Below are 24,744 nucleotides of genomic sequence, written 5' to 3' on the forward strand. Positions count from 1 at the left end.
TTTAGTACATACATGTGAGAGCAATCGTACCACGGATTTGACGAATTTGTTTTTGTTAATGTATATATATTATATATGTCACCTGAATTATGTTCACTTTGACTTTACGATTATTATTCTGAAGTTATGTTATGTAGTGACAAAAATACTCGACTCTTTTCTTCCGAAGCCTTCTTTATCTTTAATAAAAATTTCGATAAATGAAATCTTCATTTTTGTTCTAAGAGATAGGAGTTGTCTCCATTTGTAATGGAAAAGTCCTCTCTCACATTCATTCTTGGTTGTCTCCTCTAAGTTAGAAGAAGACAACCCAACTTTCATTTTTACTACACCACGTTTGGGATAAGGATTCAAATTGTTTAGCTTAAAATTTTGTTAAGTTTACAAAATGATTTAGTTTATAAATACAAACAAAACATCTTCATCTGTATAAATTACTAGTCCTACCGGTAAAACTATCTTTTAGTCCCCTCTAGACCCGTTTCAAGATCAAGGTTCATATTATTTTTACTAAATTATAAAGCTCTCATCAACAAAATTTTTGGATCCACCACTCATTATATTCTTTCACGAGAGAGTACATTATAAAAGAGATTGTTTGTATTGCCAACAAAAAATTAGCTTAACCAGCATTTGTAAGTACGTTGAAGACCAAAAGGTCGATCGGTTCCTGTATTCAAATCTCACACTTTCAATTTGTACTAAACAAAAGTGAGTACTTGTATTATTAATGGACGAAAATAAATCCCTTCTCTATTTTAGAATATTGATATTAATGATCGCAATCTGCAATGTTTGAATTTAAGGAAGCTGGTGAATTAAATAATAAAGAACAAGAATTAAAGTTTGTTACATATTTTACATTTATTACCTTATTCTAAAAAGTTTGCTTCCATTGTCATATGTGTTAATGTGTGTACGTAGGTGTATGTATTATTGTACAATGCAAAATATATTTGCGGATTTTCCCATTGTTAATCAATGCATTTTCACCATAATCATAATGCAAAATATTAAAATTTCTCATCTTTTAGTTCTTTTATTTATTTAATTTTTAGATTTCGGAAATCACTCTTCAAAATATAGAGTTATAGTTGCAATCATACTATAAAATTTTTAATTATAAAACTAAAATTCTCAAAATTTATAAAATTTGTTAAAATCAAACAATCAAAGTTGTTGAAATTGTAAAATTGTAACAATTGTACAAATTTCAAGCTTCAATTTATTATTTAAAGATCTAGTTTCTACGACTATTATATATATATTAATTATAGAGTTTAAGGACCCAATTTTTACCATATAATTCCAACTACGATTCACATAGAGTTTTTTATTTGAGGTTTTTTCCTCTCTGAGATTAAAAAGGAAAAGGAAAAGAGTACCCTAATGTTCAGAGAATAAATTCACAAAGGACGAAAACGTTTAACTTTTTAAAAATTAGCCATGCAATAGAAAAATGACTCGGTCAATAACAAAATGATGCATATATATATATATATATATAACATAAAATATTGAGAAATGAAACCTATATTATGTTTTTATTTAACTACCTTTGTATAAGATGAGACATCATCAATGATCTAGTACGAGCAGGCTAAACCATACATTTTAAGTATTATAATCTCACGAGTCACAATAAACTATGTTCCATTTAGTCATTTTCACCAACACAAATGGTTAGATAATATACAATTAAAATTTTCCTCTTCCCAACTTTTGGATCAGTGATTCAAGACAAATCACCAAAACTACCAACCGAACATAAATCATCAAGAACTACTTTTGACCAAGTAATTAGAAGTTCAGAAAGATAATTTTATTAATGGAACATGTATATAATTTCTATGCTCGAAATGAATAAGAAGCATTTGAATCCACCGGAGATATTGTTAACAGTAGAATTTAAAAGCTGATTGTACCATCATCACTATTGTCAGAGCAAGCTCCGTCAAAACCTTCAATCAATCTCCGCTTTGCAGATTTGGTCCTATAACACCACAATTCAAAAGCATCTGTTAAATCAGGATATTGTATTTCCTCAGCTTTCATCCACTCTGCCAAGATACCTGCTTGATCATTTGAAGGCAATGCCAATACCATAGAAACAATTGCCCCCTCAATGTTCATGCACAGTTCTTCGTCCATCTTGTAACGAAAATCTGTCTCTGCAATGCACTTCGAATCCAGTAGAGGCTTCATCTTCCTGATATATGGAAGCCAGAATTTAAGTAGTGACAAGCGGTATGGTGCAGGAAGAATTACGGTGCCATAGCCAACAGCTTCCAAGGCTTTGTTGGTCATCTCAATCAGCTTAACTTTCAAACCCCACATTAAGGAATTCAACTTTTCGTCCTCGATTACCTTCAGAATGTTCCCAGATATCTCGATCCAGTTGGAAACGAAGTCTTTCATTAAGTTCATCTTAGGAAGTAAAGAACATATCCATTCAAGATCAGATAATGTCCTCAGAATTTTGTCTTCGTTGGCTTGAGATGCAAGGTCAGGCTCCAAAAGAAGGGAAGATAGCTCCCTCTCAAATGAACTACAAGTTCTAAAAAGTCCCGTTTTCAACACGGATTTTACTTCATCGTCCTTTATTACCAATGACGTGTCGGCGTCTGCCCTTAACATGTACTCAACTTGTTCCTGAGCAGATCTTCGAAGTTCATCTCCAAATGGGGCAGATGGGCTGTTAATTGACAAAGCAAAGCCGAGGGCTGAAACAAAAACATTTTTTGTGGGGCTTAAATCTGCAAATTTGATACTAGGAAGTATGGACATTGCTTCAGATGTAAACAACCCTTTTTCTGAATCTGCCTTCAAGATCTATTCGCTCTCTCCATGTACTTCTAAGACAGTTTCAAATCAGGATGGGGCTAAAGTACATGAATAGACAATCAAGCAGGGCCCAATGAGTCCAAAATTCCTTTTGCTGAGAGATGAAATCTCAGTCGAACATTTTCAAAACAGCAATCCAAAGAAAATTAAGGTTGACGTATACTTCAATCTTATAGATTGAAGAAGATTGGGGGGCTATTTCCTCTCCACTCATTTGTTGCGCCAACTATAGCCATGTTAAGTTTACGGGAACTGGATGCTTCAGCTCTGCCCTCCTTCAAGGGCAGGGCAATATCCATATTGTGCGCTGTTGAATTTACAGACCTCAAAATACCTTTCGGCCACAAACAAGTAGCTTATATCAACCAGAAAACAGAAAAAGTGTAGAAAGTAGGATTTTGTACGTCAGTTTCTTTGTCTAAGCAAACCAACAATAAAAAATCTTTTAAGTTACAAACAATGAGCATAACCATCAAGATTCAAGTTGAACAACCATGTTTACATTTGGTGAAGGATACTTCATAAATCAGCAGCTTCTGACAAATATCAATTGGACAAAAAGCACCAAGATCATATAAAACAACTAACAAACTTCATTTATAACAAAATAGAAATAAAGCAGAATCTAGAAGAACTAGGAGGTGTTATCAGAAATAAATAATCATTCATTTCAAAGAAGTGGTTTGCAAAAACTTATTTCAGAGATTGGGGAGCTTATTGCACATAGGGAAGGTATTGGCAATTCAAACTAGAAACTAAATTGGTTGTGTTATAAACCTCTCTTAAAGCTCAAGTTCGAATGCCCACAACCTTGTTAGAACTAGAAACTTATTAATATTAAGATTCTATAAGATTGAAGACAACTTCTAAGCGTCAATGGCTTGAGAAAATGTGTACGAAACTATTCACAGCTAGTACAGTTCAAATGGAGATAAGAATAGACCAAAATTAATTTAGCTGCTTTATAAATCCAACCAACCCAACCTTATAAATTTGAGTTGGATTGGAATGAGCTTCCTATTTTGATGAATATAAGTTAATGTAAAAGCTATTATGTTTACCTATATAGACTAGCTGTGTACTTTACAGCCATTGGAAAATAAAAACCAACCCCAGTTACAGTAACAAATGGTACTAATTTACTATAATGAATTCCACTTCATTCAAGCAACGTATCGAAACAGTGTACATGACAATAATTTCCAAGAAAGAGCAGAAGGTACGGTAATTGCAGCAAGAAGAGGTACTTTGCAACAATTTCCAACCAAAAGCTATAGCATTTTAATGGTCATCAGTAAGCAGCAACAATAACACAGATAACCCACCCACATTTACCCATAGATCAATAGAGATTACATGCATATTAGTTAAATGAATGCTATATTACGAGAACAAATACAACAAACTACTTAAAAGGTCTCATTCGACAGACAAATAGAATAAAAGTGCAAAGTTCCTGAAATTCAAATTTTGGGCATTTACAATTTCCCTTGAATAACAGCTACGGAACCTCGCGGCTTGGGAGATTGGAACAAAATCAAAGTAATTTCAGGAACAGAGACATGAAAAATCATTCGACGAACTCAAAAGAAAGGAGTAGAAAAAGAAGTGTATGAAAAACAGATATAAAGGCAAGTACCGTTCTAATACTCTTCCAATTCTGGAAATTTTTGTCGACTTTGGATGAAGGAAGAAAAGAAAACGAATTGAAATGAAGAATTTGTAGTTTGGGTGTATGGATTTTTGTGGATTATCTCATTATGCAAAGAACAAAATAAGAACTGCTTGTGCCCTCTTTGGAGAGACGGAGAACTCTATCTATCAACTCAATTTATTTATATAAATTTCGTTTTTTTTTAATCAATTTTTTCTCCACTTCAAAATTTGTTGAATTTAATTATCAACTTTTGAATATCATCACATTATTATTTTTTACAAAAGTATTATATTATATGGTTGATAGGGTCTCAAACATAATTTTGGTTATAATATGATAGTAATATTATTAACATTCTTCCCAACCCTGAGAAATTGATTTTTAAAATTTTTGTATTTCCTTCCGATTAAAAGATGGAAATTGATTTTATATTTTTTAGGGTAATTAAAAAATTTATAAAATACATTTAAAATTAGATATTATATTAAAACAAAATTATTAAAGTTGGACGCGTTTCTTGGAGGGACAAGAAAATGACGAGAATATCCCTCGCCGGTTCCCCGACAGGGAATGGCAAAGTTGGGTAATTAAAAAGAACCGGCAAGGGCATTATGGTGAGAAGAAAATTGATCGCTTCGATTCCTGTTTCTATTCTATCTACTTCCAAATATTTCGAAAAACAAATTCAATTCACTGATGATTTATAACGAAAAGATTGATCCATCGAGAGACTGAAAATTGGAAGTCCGATCAATCTTTGAAGGGTCAAGAAGGAGACGATTCAAAGAAACCTACTAAATTCTTCCATTGATTTATGTCCTTGCCGGATATGGTTGATGTTGCTGATAAATTAGCCTATTTCCAAGCGATTACAGGCTTAGAAGATCCCGAAATCTGCACCGAAATCCTTGCCGCTCACGGTTGGGACCTCGAATTAGCCGTTTCTTCGTTTACTGGCACCAATTCGGAATCCTCTGCTTCTGCCGCTGCCGATGGTGGTGGTGGTGGTGGGGATGCCCATTTTGACCCACCGACGCGGGAAATTCTTGATAGACCGGAACATCAAGAAAATGCAGCTCCGGCTCCGAGTTTGGCTTGGAAAATCATAACGCTTCCGATTTCTGTGATTTCTGGTAGTTTAGGGCTTGTTTCGGGTGCTGTTGGTCTTGGATTATGGGCTGCTGGTGGTATTCTTTCGTATTCTCTTGGTGTGGTTGGTTTTGGGTCTGGTTCTGGTCGGAATGCTGAGTCGTCGGCTCGGTTGGTTTCTGTATCTGCTGCAGCATCGGAGGCTATTGATTTTGTGTCGGCGTTTGAGAGGGATTATGGGATGATTAGGCCGAGTTTTGTTGGGGAAGGGTTTATGGATGCGTTGCAGCGTTCGAGAAACGCGTTTAAGCTTTTGTTTGTTTACTTGCACTCTCCTGATCATCCGGATACGCCATTGTTCTGTGAGAGGACCTTGTGTTCGGAGACTGTTGCTGCGTTTGTGAATGAGAATTTTGTTTCGTGGGGAGGGAGTATTCGCGCTAGTGAAGGTTTTAAGATGAGTAATAGCTTGAAAGCTTCAAGATATCCTTTTTGTGCTGTGGTTATGGCTGCTACAAATCAGAGGATTGCACTGCTTCAGCAGGTATTCTTATTTTTATTGCTATTATTTTCTCTTGGAACATTGTCTTCTCAATTTTGTTACTACTATGAGAAATAATTTCGTTGAATTGAAGTATTATTGTTATATCGTGTTGATAGGTTACTTGAGTATCAGCCGTTCAGATTAAATGCTCACATGTGATTTTGAAGTATACAGTATAATTGATCTTTCCATTTGGAAATTAGTTACCATGGTTCATGACTGAGTTTGCTAGTAGCCATACAGTAGAAGAGTCTATTTCATTTAGGTTTGGTGCAGTGGAACTTGTAAGGGCCTTTGTCAACCGGTGGTCAGTGTTTGAAACCATCTGGAAAAATTTTATTGTGTGCTCTAACTATCAAATATTGTAGTGTGAAGTAATAGTACCCCTGCAAACTCTCTTTCTGTGTTCTAATGGTAGTTCAGACCCTTGCACCTTTTAGCTGCCGTTTTTTGGTGAATTTTGGAGGATATAAGTAAAACAGGTTTAAATATGCCCCTATGATTTGGTCTTCATGATAATAAATTATGTTGAGTTTTATTCTGAAATAAAGGTCTCATTGGATATGATAATAAATACGTGAATTTCTGTGTTTAAAATGTTTGATGTCTTAAAAAAAGGTTTTGAAGTCTTACTTTATGATTTTCTGTGATATGTTACTGGATTTTTAGATCTTCCTCTTTGGACTTACATGGCTGAAAAATTGTGATCTTAATTCAAAATACACGGTTTCACGCTAGTTTTCTTCAAATGATGGACGAGCTATGAGAGTAGTTGAGAAACTAATCTATAAGGATGGCCATGTAAAGGGTTCGTGGTGAAGCTTTAAGCAAATTAAAAGATAATGAAATCTTGAGAAGAAGATAAGTTCAAGAATCTTTTCAGAATCAGCAATAAAATTATAGAAGACATTAGGTCACCATTTTGGTCTCTGTAATTTGTGACTTGTTCTATTTTAGTCCATGTACTTTCAAATGTCTAATTTGGACTCATACTTTCAATAAATTTGAAATATAATCTCTACTGTTATTTTCTTATCAACTTTTCTAAATGAATGATATCTTTTAGCCTTTCCTCTATACATTTTTGAATCATATTCACATTATGCCTTCTCTTATATGAAAATTATTATTATTATTACTATTTAACCAATTTCAATAAAATTAACTTCAAACTGACAATATATAGACTAATTTTAAGATTTGTTGAAAGTATATGGATTAGATTTCGTCATTTGAAAGGGACTATTGAAATGAGATTGAAAGTATGGGGACTGAAAAGGTATCTTAAGTTAGACTTGATTGGATGAGTCGGAAGAATTGGTATATTTTGATTACATTTGAAAATAAGAGCTTTCCTCAAAGACCAAGCCATAAAAGTATTGTAGTTGAAGAGGATGTCTTTTGGAGCTAGAATGCTGAAGGGAACAATTTAGAGGAGATGGAGGAGTTTGCTCCAGATGGAAGAAGCTTGATAAGTGATGAGGACATGAAGGTGAACTCTTGGCTTTGTATCAAAAGTTATAAACAAAGGACGAAGGAATAAAAATTGGGACAATTTTAGAACGATGAACTTGGGTTGGAGTTTTACTAAATTAACAATATTTGGCCTAAGAGTACGATTTACCTCTGCCCAATTTCTGAACAAGTGAGATTGCTAAATGTTGGTGTTCTTGCTGTTATTCCTTTCTTAAATTAGGTAGGGGAAGAAGAGGAAATGGAGACTGTAGGACAGCTTGGAAAGGACGTATTAGCATGAGGATGCAAGATTAATTATTTGTTTAGAGCCTTAAAGAAATGTGAGAAGGAATAGAAATTTACATGTGGCTCATATATACAGGAGGTGGCTGGGAGATTAAAGAGGTAGCAGGAACGAATCAATATATCCAGGTTTCTTGCTAAAAAAAAAAAAAAGAAAACCTAATGTCCTATCTTATGGAAGCCCTAACAATGAAGACTTTTTGAACGATATTATTGAAAGGTTAGACTAGAAGTTTGGAAACTAGATTGTTTGCCTATAAAATGGGGTAGACTCACTTTATGGCAAGTAGAGTTATCTAGCTTGCGCACATAACTCACTTATATCTGCCCATTCTAAAAAGTGGTACTGTCGATAGAAGACTTTCTTGTAGGAAAACAGTAAAGAAAGAAAGTTGCTTCACCTAGAGAATTGGAATATCATCACAAAACCCTTGGTAATTGGCATTCTTTATTTTGGTTAAGAAGTAGTAACACAGGATTGAGGAAATGACTTTGGAAATTCCCGTGTAACACTAGTGAGTTATGACTTCAACTAGTAGCCGGTGTTGATGGGAAAATGGGGAAATAGATACTTAGTTTACTATAATAATAATAAAGGAGTACCGGTAAGCCGGAAAAGAATTCAGAGAACTTAACCAACCACAATCGAAGGTGGCAAATGGTGAGAAAACCTTCTTTCTGAATGATTCATAGGTAGATAATCGAGCTCTTTGCTGCATGCAATAATGTAGGAACTGTGTTTTTTTTTTTTGGGGGGGGGGGGGGGGGTGTGGAGGGAGACAAGTGAATGATTGCAGCCAACAAGGTTGCAAGAAAAACAGACGAATATAGAGTCATGTGAAAGGACACCTTTGTCATTTCCACCTTCAGTGAATTAGACTGATCTTCGTTGCATAATTAGTGATTGTGCATAAAGATTTGATAGATTGTTCCAATATTGAAGTTTTCACTAGCAATTTTGATAGTTTGCAAATGAAGGAATATAATCTTAGGCACATCTTCTCCTTTATTCTTTAGTGGTAAAATTGGAGAGGAGACGTTCTTTTGACAAACTCAATTCTTCCAAGTTCCATGTGCAAGAAGGATTTTGTTTATTAACTCAATTCTTCCAAGTTCAATGTGCAAGAAGGATTTTGTTTATTACATCTAGTCCAGAACGTCTTGGAACTTCTGCATTAGCGAACAGATCTCCAAGGCATTAAAACCTTGGATTTGATAAGCAATTTTTACAGATTTTCCATTTCTTTTTTTATTTGGGCATCAGACTTTCTTTTTCTTTATTGGCCAACTTTTCTCATTCAGGTTGAGGGACCAAAAACTGCTGAAGAAATGCTAGTGATTCTGCAGAGAGTTCTTGAAGAAAGTGCTCCTGTTTTGGTTTCGGCAAGGCTTGATGCAGAAGAAAGAAGAAATAACATGCGATTGAGAGAGGAACAAGATGCCGCTTACAGAGCAGCCCTTGAAGCCGATCAAGTATGCTACGACTTTCTGACTTCGGTTTTGCATCAGTTGAAATTTCATAGTCTTCGTGTCCTTCCAACTGCTTACTAACTGTAGTTTTCATGTTGTCTCTCCAAATTTTATGTTTATCTGATATCTTCTTGTGTGTATATCAGGCCAGGGAACGACAAAGAAGAGAAGAGCAAGAGCGCCTTGAAAGGGAAGCTGCGGAAGCTGAGAGGAAGAGGAAAGAGGAAGAAGAGGCTCGCGAGAGAGCAGCTCGTGAAGCCGCAGAAAGAGAGGCTGCTTTAGCTAGAATGCGGCAGGAGAAAGCAATGTCACTCGGTGCTGAACCAGAAAAAGGGCCTAATGTTACACAAGTAATGTGTTCTATTTTCTCAACGTATTTTCTACCATCAATTCTGTAGTTCACCCGGGAAATTGTTGATATTAATTTCTCTTCTCACTTCTCCCCTCTGACAAAGAGAGAACCTAACACTATTCTTTTAAATTTTCGATCAACCAGGTGTTGGTGCGGTTCCCTACTGGGGAACGTAAGGAACGGAGGTTTCACAGTACCGCTTCTATCCAAACTCTCTACGATTACGTTGATTCCTTGGGTTGTTTGGAGGTTGATAGTTATAATCTGGTATCAAACTTCCCTCGAGTTGTTTATGGTGCTGATAAGCTGTCTTTGTCCTTGAAAGAAGCTGGACTGCATCCACAGGCCAGTCTTTTTGTGGACCTAACCTCATGAAGTCATACAATGGTGGAGTGTAGTTGAAGATGAAAGCTGTGAGAGATTTTATTGTAGCTTTTATTTCATTTTGATTAGTGGCTCCTTTGATGACAGTATTAATATTTCAGGTCTATAGTAGAGAATGCCATATTGAGTATAATTTATAGTGCTGGTTGGGGGGATGTTCCAATAATGACTTGAAATTTCTCTGAATTTGTAATTTTAGATTTTGAGTCATATTTGATATCATCTATTCTGCCTATAAAGTATAATGTGCTTCGGCTTCATTGTGTTCTTTTCATATGATAATGTGGTGTAGTTTGATTTTCCTTTTTAAATAATAAATAGAGTATTAGAAAGAGAGAAAAAAAAAAACGTTGGTAACTTTTTTCTGCCTCCAATGTTCACACTTTTCTTTATTTTTCAATCTACTTTTAAAAAGTGTTCTCAAAATCATATTCAAATTCTATAAATTAAGAACAATAATCTTCGGTACATTTCTTTTTCTTGAGATAAAGAAATATTTAATTCTGTTTTTGAAAGGAAAATTATTATAAAAATATAGCAGAATTATGAAATAAATTCTAAAGAGTTTGATCAATATGCCCTTGCTTGAGGGCTTGTTCGATTTGGCATATAATTTAAAATTATTACGCTATTATCTCTCATAATGCATTGGGTTTTTTTTCCTAAAAATAGTTAATTTATCTTATCAGATTTTAAAATAGAATTTCTTTTTTTTTTAAAAAAAATAGCTTTAATGGGTTGGTGTGGAAAATATGTTATGTTTTTTTTTTTTTTATACTCCATTTTTCTTGACCCTTTGACTTCCAGAGGATGTAAAATTACTATTTTACTTTTATTGTATTAAAAACATTTTTTTTCTTTTATTTTATTATCCAAAATAAAACTATAAATTTGTTGTTGAATGATTTGTATCCCCAACAAAATGGAATTTAGAAATTAATTTTTAGCTTAAAATTTTTCTAAACTTATGAATTCTCATTGGCTAGAACTTCGACCAATTATTATTCTTTCAAAATTTTCTGATATTTGTAATATTTTGTTAATATTGTAATATTATATATTTAAGATTTTGAATAAATTTACTTTTCTAAATAATTTTATATTTTGAGATATCATCTAAAAAAAAATAAATGTTTAAGAATTCTTCATTCAATATTGATAGGTAAAAATAGGTTAATAAAGGACGTTTGACTTTTTCCAAAGAAGTAAAAATAAAAATAAAAATAAAAATAAAATGAATAGTGGATAATTATTTATGCACATAAACGCAGATTCCTACATTATTATTCTTCTTCTTCTTCTTCTTCTTCTTCTTCTTTGTGCTTCCCATGGCCATCACTTTCGTCATCAACAAATCAAAAGGGGTTATTTTATTTCATTTTTCATAATCTCCTGTGTAATCCCTTAATTTTGTATTTTTGTTTGCAAAACATCCACTTTATGAATGTTTCAAATATAGCAAATTAAAACAATATATTTACGGTTATAACCAATTTAGATAGACATCCATTACTACCATTTGCATGTGTTAAGCAGACTAATCCTTTTTTTTCTTCCTTTCTTTCTTTGCAATGAAACTACTTCTCATTCCTGTCGGTTCTGTAGGGCTTCGCCCATCATATTTTTTGAGGAATGGCCTACGCTTAGCTTAGACTGATAGACGTGTCTGTATTTCCTTTGAAAAGTATGTTTTTTCGCACTTTGACAGCTTCAACATATAAAGACCCAAAGCCCCGGTCTCTTTTCCTTATTTGTAATCTTGTAGATATATTTAGTTTTCTTTTGATTTAAGATGTTCATAATTAATGAGGGTATTAGTTTACTCATTACGTCGTATATAAGAGTAGATTTAGAACATTATTGTAATTTGATCCGTTTAATTAGGACATTAGCATAGAAACTATTAAAATTAAATATCATATATTTTTTTATAACCTTCATATTTAAGATTTCATTTGTAAAAAAAAACTCAAATAAATAATATGAATTATAGAAAAAAAAAATTAAATAATCATTTTGTATCAAAACTTGATTTTAAAGACAAGTTTGACCTAAAAGAAGAACAAAAACCTCAAATTGACCAAGAAATTTGTAAAGTAAACTGACATTAATGTTATATATAAACTTAAATTTGGACGGTTAAATTTTTAGAGTCCATTTTAGTTTCTACGTGTTAAAAAAGTTAGAATATCGATTTGATTTCTGTATTTTAGAACTTACGAAAATAAGAAACATCGTTACAATAATATTTCTTTACGAAAAGAAAAATGTATATATGTTTATGATCTTTGAAAAAGTTCAACCAATAACTTCATTCTTAGAAAAAGAAAAGTACCTTTACCTTCTATTGTTTTTCTTCTTCCTACTCTTTCTCTTTACAAATTGTTCCTATGTGCAAATGGCAAAGCTTAAAAATCACTTTAGTTAGTCTTTGAATTTGTGTGCAATTAACGATTTAATCTATCACTTTTGATTTTGATATTTTAGTTTATGTACATAACAATTTGGTCCTTTTAGTATAAAGTCTAGTTCATGTACTTTAAAATTTATAATAATTTAGTCATAGATCAATAAACTAACTAGGAATCCAATAGGTTTATAAGTTACGAAGTTTGAACAGTTACATAATAAAAGTTCATGTTTAATGTTTATATTCGGTAGTAAATTGTTATACTATTAGAGATTAAGTAGTTAGATACTGATGACTCAATTGTTACAAAATTTAAAGTATGTGGATTAAATGGATCAATGACTCAATCATTACTTAAAAAATCCATAAAATCGGCTTTTTTTTTTTTTTTTAATAATTCAGATTTGTCTTTGTCTTTCGCGCAATTCCGATTTCTTCTTTCTTCATTTCCATCTTCTTCACGGTGATCTCTCATTTATCATTAACTACACGATCGTGTATCATATCATGAACAATCATGTATCATGATCGTTTAGAAGAAATTACACACGTTATTTAATTTATCTAAAGGTTATTTAATTTAAATACCATAAACCATCATTATTAGGAGTAGGTTTAGATAATAAACTAATGTAAAAAAAAATAATAATAAATCTAAAATCTAAAAGATATATATAAAAATATAATAAATAAAAGGAATTATTATTTTAGAAAAGAAAGAAAAAAGGTAAATTGAAAAGAAAAAACAGATATTGATTTGATGTAAATCGAAATGCAAAAGGAAGGGTGGCGGAGCTAAATTCAGTGTTTTTTCCAATTGTACACTTCCAATTCAATCGGGACAGAAAGAACACAATCACCACCACCACCACTTCAACGATTCATTCAACGAATCCTATTCCCTTTTTTTTTTTCTTCTTTTCATTTCTATCTTTTTCAATTTTGCTTATTTTCAACTCTGTTAATCTTTAGGGTTTCCTCTTTCCATTTTGTTTTTAGAAGTTATGCAGATTCGTTTGCCTAAATGGCCGACGATCCTCCCTTCCGATTCATAATCAACTTCACCTACAACTCTGTTCCTCAAAATTCCACTTACCCATTTCAATTCTTCATGAAATTTTTCATGGGTCGTCGTTTTCACTTTCACTCGGCCTTCGATGTGGCTTCTGAGGCCTTTTCTGAACACCCTTCTCCTTTGATCGTCGTTCTCTGACTCTTTGCTCTTTTCCAGTAACTGGGTTTTCTTCTCTCTTTAAGTTCTTCTTTTTCTCTTTCCTCTGTCTTTCTCCGTTACGATGAGTTGCGGTTCGGATTTGATTATGTCTCGGAATTCTGAGGCTGATGATCGTGAGATTGTTGAGAAGGATCCATCTGGACGATATATACGGGTATTTCTTTTTAATTCTCTTATTTGGTTTACTTTTTGATGTTTTGATTACTTGTTTTTCCTTAGCTTAATTCATTGCCGACTTACCCACTGGGATTTGATTTGATGGAGGAATTATTTTTCATATTGTTCCCTTTAACTGTTTTTGGCTGTTGTTTGGTTACACAATTTTAGAATGTGAGTGATCTTAATTTAGGGATCCACTAGTGCTGATTATGAATTGAATGTATTTTTTTTTATTGCTTTTGTAAGGGAATTTGGAATTTGGTAGTTTTCTTCTTTTATTGCCAATAGTTCGCTTATCGATTGCTTATGTTTTCGATTTGTTCTTTTTCTTTTGCCTTATGGTTTTGATGTTTTGATTTATTTGACTTAATCCTTATTTGGACCTTTCCCCCTTTTTTTTCAGTATGATGAGATATTGGGTAAAGGGGCATTCAAGACAGTGTATGCTTCAATCTTTGTTCTTTTATTTTTCTCCTTTTCTTTTCTAGTTTGTTCATCAACCTATGTTGAGTTTTAGGGTATGATGAGATTTCGGGGTGTATTGTTTGATCTGAGGTCTATTTTTGCTGTCATCAGTTACAAAGCATTCGATGAAGTTGGTGGAATCGAAGTTGCTTGGAGTCAGGTGGACATTGAAGATGTCTTGCAGTCACCAGAGCAACTCCAAAGATTATATTCTGAGGTCCATCTGTTGAAGTCACTGAAACATGAAAATATCATCAAGTTCTATAGCTATTGGGTTGATGATAAACATAAGACTATCAACATGATTACAGAATTGTTCACTTCTGGGAGTTTGAGGCAGTAAGTTCCAAAGAATCTTCTTTTTGTTTTCCATTATTTGTTGATTTTTATCTTTTTGCTGCATTCATTGAGTTATTTATTCATTTATGGTATACTTTGGGATTCATTAGATATCGAAAGAAGCATAGGAAAGTTGACTTGAAGGCCTTCAAGAACTGGGCAAGGCAGATACTGCGAGGTTTAACGTATTTGCATGGTCACAACCCTCCAATCATTCACAGGGATTTGAAATGTGATAATATATTTGTCAATGGAAATACTGGAGAAGTTAAAATTGGAGATCTCGGATTGGCAATTGTCATGCAGCAGCCTACTGCTCGAAGTGTAATTGGTAAGTTTTTTTAGCTTGATTTTTTTTTGTTGTGTGAATAGAGTTCTAGATTGATATAGAACATACCTCAACTAATATTTTGCATGTGATTATAAATCAGGCACTCCAGAGTTCATGGCTCCAGAACTTTATGATGAGGACTATAATGAACTTGTTGACATATATTCTTTTGGCATGTGCATGTTGGAAATTGTTACTTGTGAATACCCATATAATGAGTGCAAAAATTCTGCCCAAATATTCAAGAAGGTTACTTCTGTAAGTAAATGTGTTTTCATCCACCAAATTATGTTCATTAAGAGCCCGTTTGGATTTACTATTAAAAAGTCGGTCGAAACACGCTCTTAATATTACCATCAAATGGAGGTTTTGAAATCACTTATGCTTTCTTGCAGGGTATAAAGCCCGCTTCCCTTGAGAAAGTGTTGGATCCTCAAGTTAAGCAATTCATTGAGAAGTGTCTGGTTCCTGCATCCATGAGATTACCTGCTAGTGAACTCCTGAAAGATCCTTTCCTTGTGGCCGAAAGCCCTAAGGAGCATAGCTCTGAACTTTCAAGGTCATTGAATGAGCAGTTCAAATCTGTGAATCCTCCACTGCTTGGTTCTCATCCTATGGACACCGACCATAAGTGCACCAAACTCTCAGGCTCAGTGGCTTCATCTGTCAAAAGCAATAATGGAATTTCTCACTTTTCAACTCAAGAACTTCAGAGGCTCACTGAGAACAATGAATTGACACTGAAAGGAGAAATGACTGATCATAATACAATGTCATTCCATTTGCGTATTGCTGAACTATATGGTAACATTCGGTCAATACTTCCGTAAAGTTGCTTTATTTTTTAGCGATTCTGTTATAATAAATTGAACATTTATTTTCATATAGGTAAATCTAGGAATATCCATTTTGCCTTCTATCTCGACTCTGATACTTCTTTGGCAATTGCTTTGGAGATGGTCGAACAACTTGAACTGTCGAATGAAGATGCGACTATCATAGCGAAACTAATCGATGAGTTAATTGCTAAGTTTGTTCCTAGCTGGAAACCATGTCCAAATTATTGTGAAGAAGAACAACAAAATACTCCTGATAGTCCTTCTGAAGCTCAAGAGGAAAAGAGCTTCATTTCTCCTTTCTTCTCTGAGCTGGTACTGTCATCTCCCATGGTGGTTGCTGCAAGGAATAATCTGACGGGTTTGGCAAAGGTCGAAGATCAAGAAAACCAGCAGTCGATTATTTCGTGTGCTTCCGTGGAATACATTTACTCAACCGTCTCAGACTACAGCATAGGAAAAGGATCAGAGTGTGGTGAGTTTGGCCACCCTGACTGCGAAAAAGCTTATATTAGCAGTGGAACAATTGATTTAGATGCAGAAGCTGTTGGATCTACTATTTCGACGATGATCGATTTTGCAAAACCATCTCTAATCTCTTCCTGCTCAGGAATGTCGAAAGAATTGAGTTTGTCTAGCTTTTCAACTCTTTCTATGGAAGAAAGAGATCACCAAGATGAACTGAAGATGGAGATTGATGCTATTGATCTGCAGTATCATCAATGCCTTTGTGAACTGTCAAGAATGAGAGAGGAAGCAATAGAAAGTGCTAAGAAGAGGTGGATGTCTAAGAAGAAAGCCACTGGTATTTGAAGATCAAGCCTTCCTTTATATTTTGGATTTACAATTTGATTCCTTTTCCTTTTTCTCCTTGGCAAACTCTTGCTTGCAAAATGGTCTCTTTTTTTTTTTTTTTTTTTTTTCTTTTCTTTTTTTTGGTTGTTTTTGTTTTGATTTGATTTTAAACTGCTGACTGCTATTCTTTGCATTCTATCCAACCAAGTCCTAACTCCTAACTTTTGATTGTGATCATTTATAATTTATACCCAAATTCATTTCATAGTTTAGACAATGTACATTGTCACATTTGTCCCACATTCTTCCTAGAATGTAATTTAGAGTTTAATGCTTTCCTTATATTTTTCTCATAATTGTCGAGCATTTTTTCCTTTTTATGATATTCATTAAACTCATATTTTCCATTTGTGTTAAATGAATTGGTATATCTCTTACAATATTGTCATATCTCTCAATTCAGTTGTTGTTTAAACCAAATCATCTTCTTAAAGATTTTGATTCAATTTTCCACTTCTGTCATCTCATGTTTTACGTTTATCTCAGAAATTTGACCAGATTTATTCTTTTTAAAATGTCCAAAGAATCATTGGATTCCCGATTTGATCGGAAAATAAAAAGAATAGTTATGAAAATCTATACTAAAAATTAATTAAAAGAATATTAGATATCTTAGTCAACCAATGAATCTAGGTTGCTTCCTAATTTCAAGCCTCAAATAAAGGATTATCTTAAGAAGCCTATCCATTTTAAAAGATAAGCTATGACTTATAATTAGTTGAAAGTTTCTTCTAACAAAGGGCCCTTTCTTTAAGGAAATAAATAAATAAACTGTTTTGTAGATTTGTAAAAGTTTAATATTATATACTTTATGCTTCAATTTCCATTCAAAATTCTAACAATTTTCTAATTCAATAATAATTTACGAAAGAATAAGAGAATATTTCTTAAAATAAAGTTCGAGATATTATATATATATCAATTTTGATAAATTAATTGTATATTATATTAATTGAACAAATCAATTTTGACATGGCTACAATGAGTAAATAAAATTTCAAATATTTTCATCAAATCCTCATCTAAAACTAATTGGAAGGCCACCAAAAATACTATAAATTGTGAAACATTTTCAACAAAATCTCATCTACTAATTATATAGTTTTTGAAAAGCAATTGGGAACTATCAAACAATTATATCATTTTCTCCTCTACCCTTTATAATTTACAACTTGTTGTTTGGTCTATTATAATTATATAATTTCACTTTAAGACGTTTCTCTTACATTTTTATTTTTTAATATTGCTCCCCAATCTCTATGAAAATACAAAAGTACCCTCATTGACGACTTTTTCTTAGGATATTTTAATGTGATAATTTAGGATATATAGCAAGTAAATGATCATCGGATTGAGTTGACGAGTTGTTTCTATTCATTAAAACTAAATTTTATGTCTAACATGTCGATAGTTTCATCGATATTTCTACATTTTCAAAGGTCCAACCATATTCGATCTGAAAGACAAATCAATATTTCATTGTTTCGTAAAAGAAAAAAAAAACATTAAAAAACATAAATAAATATCTCTGACGTGAACATGATATAAACAATAGTTATGTTAATTTGTTTAAATTAAAGACGACAAAACGACGTTTATCTGTTGATTTACGCATTCAAACCTATGTGAATAATGACATATAGAACATTGGCCCCATGACCATGAGATTCATGTGGTAAGGTTTGATAGAGTTATATGAAGATTGCATTTATTCTTCAAGAAGTGGTCTCCATACTTCAATGTGATAGTGATGTTGTTTGTTTCTCGTAATATATTACCTCATCAACCTTTATTTTCAATAACTTTTAAATGTATACCATTTTTTTAAAAGAAAATATTGAATTGAGGCTTTAGATACTTAGATACTTAGATATTGACATTTATATATTTTAACTAAACATTTAAGTGCTAGAGATTGATTGAGCTTATAAACATTATGAACAATTCTAAGGGTTGTTTTTAAAATCTAAACTAAATTTATAAAATTAAAACAAATATATAATTTTAGAAAACTTGACTTTATTTCCAAAATTTGACTATAATTTCAAATGTTTTTGTATCCAAAGAGGGAAAAAAAAAGGTAAATATAGTTATCAAATGTTTTATAATTTATAGTAATTTCATGAACACAGAAAAAAATCTTATCAATTTTGACCCTAATAAGGTTTTGGCTAAATTATAAATAGAAAATGTCTTTGAACTCAAAATGTTTTTGAACATTAAAAAAAATACTCCATGGTTTTGGATGGACACCACTTAATTAGTTTTAAAAATTATATATGAACTTAAAAAACTTCAACAAAAAAAAAAAAAAAAGATTTTTCTAAAAATTAAAGAAAAAAAAAACTCTTACAATTATCAAAATTTTAAAGGTAATAAAAGAAATAAAGAAATAAAACTTTAAAATCCTTTTAATCATTAATAGCAACAAAATGGATAATGAAATTATAACTTTTTTACCCAAATAAGTTGATGGATACCATCTCAAGTTATAATTAAAGATACTTCAATCAACTGAAAGATTATTAAACCTACATACCTTGTGTTCCCTTATTTGTGCAAGTTTCACACTATTTTAACTTGCATTAGAGTGTGATGAACATAGCACCACAAATGATGTAATACTCAACCATTCAAGTTGGTTCAAGATGAACGACAAGGAATATATATTACATAGGAGGAAGATAGTAACACTTGGTTCAATATAGTTCGATCGGATGGGTCTTGTTATTCTTTTTTTATAAAGAAAATACATACATGGTTTTGGTTCGAATTCAAATTCGGTGTTCGAAATTCAAACCAAACAGTGTGATTTCTAAATTTCTTAGAACCAAAGTACACTTTTGGTTCAATTTTGGTTGGGTACATTATTTGGACTCGATCGGGTATAGAAAGGACAGATAGATCGACGTGTATGAATAATGGCCAACAAAAGGCAACAACAAATAATTACTATAACAATTCCTCTCTCTTTCTCTTAACAATTCCACTTTTCCATTTCTTCTCTAATAAAAACTACAAAAAGAGAGAAAAGAAAGAACAAAACAGAGACTATGGAAGAAGAATCATCATCTCAAATTACATCTCCTCTTAGTAAGAATTGAATTTAAGCATTTACATAAACCCTTAATTCTTCATTATCTTCTCTCATTTCTATGTAATCAAAATCATTATTCACTCACTCTCTTCTCTTCTTTCTCTTTAATTCAGTTCCCAAGCATGAACAACAACGACAAGCTTCGTCTTCATCAATTTCTCCGTCGCCGGACCCGGAAATTTCTGAATCCGATGAAAACTCCCCTATTCCTCAAGTTGCACTCACCGTTCCTACCTCCGACGACCCTTCTCTCCCCGTTCTCACCTTCCGAATGTGGTTCCTCGGTACTCTCTCTTGCGTTCTCCTCTCTTTCCTCAACCAATTCTTCTGGTACCGCAAAGAACCCCTCTCCATCACTGCCATTTCCGCTCAAATCGCCGTCGTTCCACTCGGCCGTTTAATGGCTTCCAAAATAACAGATCGGGTTTTTTTTAAAGGAAAACGGTGGGAGTTTTCGCTTAACCCTGGCCCTTTCAATGTTAAGGAACACGTTCTCATCACTATCTTCGCTAACTCCGGTGCCGGCAGTGTCTACGCCATTCACGTCGTTACCGTTGTTAAAACCTTCTATAAGCAACATTTGACCTTCTTCGTCTCTCTGATTGTCGTCGTTACCACTCAGGTCGGCTCGATTTTCTTCAAACTTTTTTGTGGTTTCGTCTGATTAATTTGTTTTCGAATTGAATGGATTGAAATGGAATTGTAGAAGATTAGGTGTTAGGGTTTGGATGGGCGGGGATATTCAGGAAGTACCTGGTAGAACCGGCGGCGATGTGGTGGCCGGCGAACTTGGTTCAAGTTTCGTTGTTCAGGTACGGATTACTTAAGATTCCTTCCCCCAAAATATTAAAATACCTTAGAAAAGAAAAAGTAAAATTGTCGTATGAATCAAACTTTAAAATATCAAATCTCTATTAAACTGTTATGTATATAGTAAGATTCAAGGACTAAATTTTAACCAATTACGTAAAAGTTTGAAACTATAAATGCTTTTTCAACCTACTTTCGAATTATTAACTACAATCACTTTATTGTCCCAATCCAATTTCTAAAACTATTTCAAATGGTTCTATTTTCAAAGATGTTATTACAATTATAACTATATTTCGAGAGTTACTTATACTAAGAGTGAGTGACCGACCAAATCGAAGATGGTTGGTAAGAGATAATGAGAGGTTTGGAAAAGATCATAACCGACAACATTTTTTAAAATTTTTTCAAAAGCTTAAATCGACCAACAAAGATTTCGATTTGTACTCCTTCGAGGTTAGGGCCAGTTTAAACATACATTAAACCGATTATAGTCAGTTCGATGTTGGTTGATCAAAAAACCAACTCCGACCGTTCATCCCTAATTTTATATATTTTTTAATACAAAGTGTGTTTATTTATTATTGTTATTATTATTAATTGAGAAGAAGACGAATCCAAAGATGTGGGTAATCTCATTTTCTTCTTCTTTGTTTTTTTTTCTTACACAAAATTTAGTTATTTTATATACTTAGATGAAAAAGACATGTAGGCTACCAAAACTGCTGGGTGACGCAAAATGGCCAACCACCAATCGATTAGACAACTCATCTTCTTTTATCCCAATTATTCAAAACAAAGATTAATAATTATACCAATAATAAAAGTTAGATATTTTGTTTTTTAAAATTTAGTTAAACTTCAATTATTTAGCTACTTTAATTCTGTTTCAAACTAGACACAAAATAAAAAATTAAGTAGCATTTATTAGTACTACGAAATAGTATTTACGGTATGTAACGAGATGTGGTTATTATGAACTTGTGATAGTTCTTGTCCTAAATGTTTTCTAATATTTTTTTTTAAAAAAGTCTACTTTTAATAGAACAATTGATTTTTTAGATACTTTTAAAGTCGATGCATCCAATAAATACGAAATTTATCCTTTAGGATCTAAGCTAGGCATTTAATATTTTTTAAAAAAATTTTTGTTTTATAAAAGAAGAAAAAGTAAATTAGTTATCAAATACACCCATTTTTTCATAGAAAATGAATAGTTTACCAGCAATATATATATTATTAGTTTTATAACATGTGAGTTTGTCCAGCAAAATTTAATAATATTTCATGAGATCTGAGTTCCAACTCAATCAACCATTGTATAAAAATAAAGCAATGATTATTTTAATGCAAATGATAAAACTATATATTTAAAAAATTTAGGGGAGAGAGAGTTTTGATTTTTTTATTCTATTCAAAGTCAACTCTTTTGGATCCACCCATATGTTTATACATTTTGTTATCCAATTGTGATCAACACTGTTAAAAACCAAACCAAAATTAAAGAAAATTAAAAAATTAAATCTATAATATTTTGGTAATAGTTAGACTCGTTGTAGTTTAATATGGTCTATAACTGTTTGTCTATCATCGATCGACTTCAAACTTGATTTAAATTTTGCATTGTTATATTTGGGACTGCTTCCAAAGTTTTGAAGTTGATTTTGATCCTCAGGGCTCTACATGAGAAAGAAGAAAGAAGCAAAGGAAGTTTAAGCCGAACCCAATTCTTTGTTATAGCCTTCATTTGCAGCTTTGCATATTATGTATTCCCTGGCTACCTCTTCCAAATGCTCACCTCCCTCTCATGGGTCTGTTGGATCTTCCCAACTTCCATTCTGGCCCAACAGCTCGGTTCAGGCCTTTATGGGCTGGGCCTCGGGTCCATTGGGCTTGATTGGTCCACCATTTCTTCCTATTTAGGCAGCCCACTAGCCAGTCCATGGTTTGCCACGGCCAATGTAGCAGTTGGGTTTGGGTTCATCATGTACATTTTGACCCCAATTTGCTATTGGTTCAATGTTTACAAGGCTCAAACATTTCCCATATTTTCTGATGGTTTGTTCACTGGGAAGGGTCATAAGTATAATATTTCTTCCATTATTGACCCCAATTTTCATCTTGATTTTGCTGCTTATGAAACACAAGGGAGGCTTTATATCAGTACTTTCTTTGCTGTTACTTATGGTGTTGGCTTTGCTGCTCTTTCTGCTACCATTGTTCATGTTGCTCTCTTCCATGGAAGGTACAATTTACTTCATCCTCTTCTCAATCTCGACGGTTGAACGATAATTTGCTCTCTTCCATGAAACATAATTTGTTATATCGACGGTTGAACGATAAATCTAGTCTCTCAACTTTGATTTGTGTCGGTGTTAAAGATGATTTGACGTGACATGTCTAGTGTATTAATATTTGTTGATCTGGCATGTCGTGTTAGAAAAATGGTAGACAGAACTAGACATACTAAAACAACATATGTAACATACTCGTTTCTCTTTCCGAAGTAGTGCATGGTCGCGTTCTTAGCATGATCCGTTGTATTATTTGTAAGTCATGTGATGCTAAGTTAGTCTATGTATTTGGATAATAGTGTAAGAGGCAATACATAGAATCAGAGTTTAAAGGTAATCGTAATGAATTGTTATGTAAACTCTTACAAATCAATCTTCTTTTTGATGCAGGGAAATATGGGAGCAGAGCAAGTCAAGCTTTGAAGAGAAGAAAATGGACATACACACAAAGCTGATGAGCAAGTACAAACAAGTTCCTGAATGGTGGTTTGTGTTGATTCTTCTAGGAAACATTGCGCTCACCATTTTCGCTTGCGAATACTACAATGACCAACTCCAATTGCCTTGGTGGGGAGTTCTACTCGCTTGTAGTATCGCCGTTTTCTTCACTCTCCCAATTGGAATCATCACTGCCATCACCAACCAAGCTCCGGGGTTGAACATAATCACCGAGTACATTATTGGATATATCTACCCGGGATATCCGGTTGCCAACATGTGCTTCAAAGTGTACGGATACATTAGCATGACTCAAGCCATTACCTTTCTACAAGATTTCAAGCTTGGTCATTACATGAAGATCCCACCAAGAACGATGTTCATGGCTCAGGTAAATTCTTTTATTTCCTTCATGACAAATCATAAAAGAGAAGCACTTTCTAAATCTTGTTATTTTTTGGGTATTTAGGTTGTTGGAACCTTAATTGCCAGCCTTGTGTATTTGGGCACTGCCTGGTGGCTCTTGGAAACCATTCCCGACATTTGTAGTTCATCCCAATCCTTCTGGACTTGTCCCTCCGATAGGGTGTTCTATGATGCTTCGGTCATATGGGGGTTGATCGGTCCTCGCCGGATTTTTGGTGACCTTGGATACTACGCATCTGTAAATTGGTTCTTTCTTGTGGGTGCAATTGCTCCAGTTTTAGTATGGTTAGCTATCAAGGCATTTCCACAACATGAGTGGATTAAACTTATCAACATGCCTGTATTGATTGGGGCCACTGGGTATATGCCTCCAGCCACCGCTGTAAACTACATCACCTGGATCCTCATGGGCTTCCTTTCTGGCTTTGTAGTATATAGATATAAGCCAGAATGGTGGAGAAGACATAACTATGTTCTCTCTGGAGCATTGGATGCTGGTCTGGCTTTCATGGGAGTGTTATTGTACTTCACATTAGGGTTACAAGAGACCACCCTCGACTGGTGGGGGAACGACCTTGACGGTTGTCCACTGGCACAATGCCCAACCGCCCCTGGAATTGCTGTGGAAGGATGCCCCCTCTTTACTTGAAATTTAAGATTGAGAAAGACAATTCTTTACAAGGTTACACCGTTTCTCTTTGTGTATACTTGTACTTTGGTAGTTTGTCCATGAAATTGTTGGCTTTTGGATTCTTTTTGGTTCCTTATGTGATGAATTTTAGTGTAATTATAAGGTTCCATGCAGAATATTCTTTCAGATTTGGGTTGCATGAATTGTTGAAACATTTCAAAACAAATACAAATCAAGCTATATATTTTGTTGAAGATCAAATAACCACGAGATCCAAAATTTTGACTTCAGTGTATAGATTAGACACATTGCTAATGGAAG

General features: G+C 33.3%; 4 protein-coding genes across 11 annotated transcripts; 3 read left to right on the forward strand and 1 right to left on the reverse strand.

Annotated features, from left to right (window-relative positions):
* Positions 1 to 1,800: 1,800 nt before the first annotated feature.
* On the reverse strand, positions 1,801 to 4,704 carry LOC103482849 (BTB/POZ domain-containing protein At3g05675). 5 transcript variants are annotated; one of them, XM_051089922.1, is made up of 3 exons: positions 4,484 to 4,704; positions 2,073 to 3,178; positions 1,801 to 1,993 (listed from the first exon to the last, which is right to left on the reverse strand). In XM_051089922.1, the coding sequence occupies exons 2-3, from the start codon at positions 2,785 to 2,787 to the stop codon at positions 1,968 to 1,970; spliced, it is 741 nt and encodes a 246-aa protein (XP_050945879.1). In that variant the 5' UTR covers positions 2,788 to 3,178; positions 4,484 to 4,704; the 3' UTR covers positions 1,801 to 1,967. The 5 variants fall into 5 exon arrangements, with proteins under 5 accessions (XP_050945879.1, XP_008437433.2, XP_050945878.1 ...); XM_008439211.2 differs by having other exon boundaries at positions 1,801 to 3,178; XM_051089921.1 differs by having other exon boundaries at positions 1,801 to 3,151; positions 4,484 to 4,667.
* Positions 4,705 to 5,079: 375 nt separating this feature from the next.
* LOC103482851 (plant UBX domain-containing protein 10) lies at positions 5,080 to 10,358 on the forward strand. The gene is made up of 4 exons (XM_008439213.3): positions 5,080 to 6,134; positions 9,195 to 9,365; positions 9,509 to 9,712; positions 9,859 to 10,358. Exons 1-4 carry the CDS (start codon positions 5,316 to 5,318, stop codon positions 10,087 to 10,089), a joined length of 1,425 nt encoding a protein of 474 aa, XP_008437435.1. The 5' UTR covers positions 5,080 to 5,315; the 3' UTR covers positions 10,090 to 10,358.
* A 2,911-nt stretch (positions 10,359 to 13,269) lies between these two features.
* Positions 13,270 to 16,948, forward strand: LOC103482852 (serine/threonine-protein kinase WNK8-like). Of its 2 annotated transcripts, XM_008439214.3 has the most exons (7): positions 13,270 to 13,896; positions 14,305 to 14,342; positions 14,478 to 14,705; positions 14,816 to 15,036; positions 15,137 to 15,294; positions 15,432 to 15,840; positions 15,925 to 16,948. In XM_008439214.3, exons 1-7 carry the CDS (start codon positions 13,804 to 13,806, stop codon positions 16,683 to 16,685), a joined length of 1,908 nt encoding a protein of 635 aa, XP_008437436.2. In that variant the 5' UTR covers positions 13,270 to 13,803; the 3' UTR covers positions 16,686 to 16,948. The 2 variants fall into 2 exon arrangements, with proteins under 2 accessions (XP_008437436.2, XP_016898843.2); XM_017043354.2 differs by lacking the exon at positions 14,305 to 14,342.
* Positions 16,949 to 19,651: 2,703 nt separating this feature from the next.
* LOC103482853 (oligopeptide transporter 7) lies at positions 19,652 to 24,609 on the forward strand. Of its 3 annotated transcripts, XM_008439215.3 has the most exons (6): positions 19,652 to 19,820; positions 19,938 to 20,446; positions 20,539 to 20,636; positions 22,310 to 22,879; positions 23,319 to 23,757; positions 23,836 to 24,609. In XM_008439215.3, the coding sequence occupies exons 1-6, from the start codon at positions 19,781 to 19,783 to the stop codon at positions 24,439 to 24,441; spliced, it is 2,262 nt and encodes a 753-aa protein (XP_008437437.2). In that variant the 5' UTR covers positions 19,652 to 19,780; the 3' UTR covers positions 24,442 to 24,609. The 3 variants fall into 3 exon arrangements, with proteins under 3 accessions (XP_008437437.2, XP_050945880.1, XP_050945882.1); XM_051089923.1 differs by lacking the exon at positions 19,652 to 19,820 and having other exon boundaries at positions 20,297 to 20,446; positions 20,531 to 20,636; XM_051089925.1 differs by lacking the exon at positions 19,652 to 19,820 and having other exon boundaries at positions 20,297 to 20,446; positions 20,534 to 20,636.
* Positions 24,610 to 24,744: the final 135 nt, after the last annotated feature.

Source organism: Cucumis melo, chromosome 9 (assembly GCF_025177605.1).
Source record: "Cucumis melo cultivar AY chromosome 9, USDA_Cmelo_AY_1.0, whole genome shotgun sequence".
NCBI classification, from domain to species: Eukaryota; Viridiplantae; Streptophyta; class Magnoliopsida; order Cucurbitales; family Cucurbitaceae; genus Cucumis; species Cucumis melo.